This window comes from Aphelocoma coerulescens, chromosome 27 (assembly GCF_041296385.1).
Source record: "Aphelocoma coerulescens isolate FSJ_1873_10779 chromosome 27, UR_Acoe_1.0, whole genome shotgun sequence".
NCBI classification, from domain to species: Eukaryota; Metazoa; Chordata; class Aves; order Passeriformes; family Corvidae; genus Aphelocoma; species Aphelocoma coerulescens.
This window is the reverse complement of record NC_091040.1, coordinates 4,521,809-4,523,177: the sequence shown is the minus strand read 5'-3', so window position 1 is coordinate 4,523,177 and position 1,369 is coordinate 4,521,809. Positions and strand designations below refer to the sequence as shown.

Genomic DNA, 1,369 nt, shown 5'->3' with positions numbered 1-1,369 from the left:
GCAGCACGGACTTTGAGCCCTGAGGCACTGTGGGGCCAGCATAAAAGGCAGCCTAACCGGTGGCTGTCTCATCCACTTCTGTCACCTCCTGCTCCTTGGGAACCAGGTGAGTTGGAAGCCCCTTTCTCCTCCACCCTCTCTAGGACAGGGTTGAGCTTTCCAGCCCTTGTTGCCGCTCCTTGTTCTTCTGGGGTGTTCTCCGATGGTGCTCGTGTGGGCAGAGGGGAGAGCGTGTGTTCTGGCCAGAGGCTGAGGCTGGGCTGAGGTGCTTCTTTGCATCCAGGCTGGGCAGGAGCACGGCTGGGGCTGGCTGAGCTCTGAAGGAGCGTGCTGGGCTGAGGCCCAGGATCCCCAGTTTGGGCCCGCACAGGCTGCAGCTGCGCAAGCAGCAGGGGCCTTGTGTTGCTGGGGGTGCCTTGCGGGCTGTGTCTCAGGTGTGCGTGTGCTCTGCTTCCTCCCTGCCCTCTGTGCCAGGTGCAGCGCCAGGCTCGAGACATGTCCTGCCCTGAGAAGTGCCAGCAGTGCCAGCCCTGCAACCCTTGCTGCCAGTCCTGCGGCCCCTGCCCGCTGGCCAACAGCTGCAATGAGTGCTGTGTCAGGCAGTGCCAGAGCTCCACCGTCGTCATTGAGCCGCCTGCTGTGCTGGTGACCCTGCCCGGGCCCATCCTCAGCTCCTTCCCACAGAACACCGTGGTGGGATCCTCCACCTCCGCTGCCGTTGGCAGCATCCTCAGCTCTGAAGGAGTGCCCATCAGCTCTGTGGGCTTTGACATCTCCTGCATCACCAGCAGCTATGGTGGCAGCAGGAGTTGCCGCCCTTGCTAGAGACAGAGGTGACAGACTGGACAAGGAGCTCAGAAGATGTTTCCAGTCTGAAATTAAGCAGATTGTGGCTGTGGTTTTCAGAAGGGCTTAGCATGTGCCTCTCCTGCTTCAGAGGGTTTCGTCACTTTTGAAAGGGACTTCCTGGGCAGTCTCAAAACATGGTCTATGCCTCTCATTGTCTTCCTTTCTCCTTTCCCACCTTTTCCTTTTTTATTTCCCGCTTTCTTCAGTTTTGATGCTTTCCAAGACCAGCCTAGGACAGGCCTCCCTCACTTCTGTTTCTGTTAGGCACTGACCTTTTGCTGCCCTTGCCGATTTTTTCACCATTTCCTCCTCTCAGATATTTCTTTTTCTCTTTAGACTCTTGAAAATTTACTGCATTCCAGCTTCTGGCTCTGTGTGTGTCTTGAGGTGATTTTATGATGATTAGTCTATTCTCTGATCATCTGCTTTATGCCCAAAAAATGGTTGGTCTATGGTGGGTCTGTGGGGAGCAGGGGGCCTTTGGGCTCTTCGGTGGGATTTTTCTCAGCCTCACTCCACA

At 56.3% G+C, this 1,369-nt stretch overlaps 1 protein-coding gene across 1 annotated transcript; it reads left to right on the top strand.

Annotated features, from left to right (window-relative positions):
- Positions 1 to 495: 495 nt before the first annotated feature.
- LOC138099090 (feather keratin Cos2-2-like) lies at positions 496 to 825 on the top strand. The gene has a single exon (XM_068996153.1). The coding sequence runs from the start codon at positions 496 to 498 to the stop codon at positions 823 to 825; it is 330 nt and encodes a 109-aa protein (XP_068852254.1).
- The last annotated feature ends 544 nt before the right edge of the window (positions 826 to 1,369 follow it).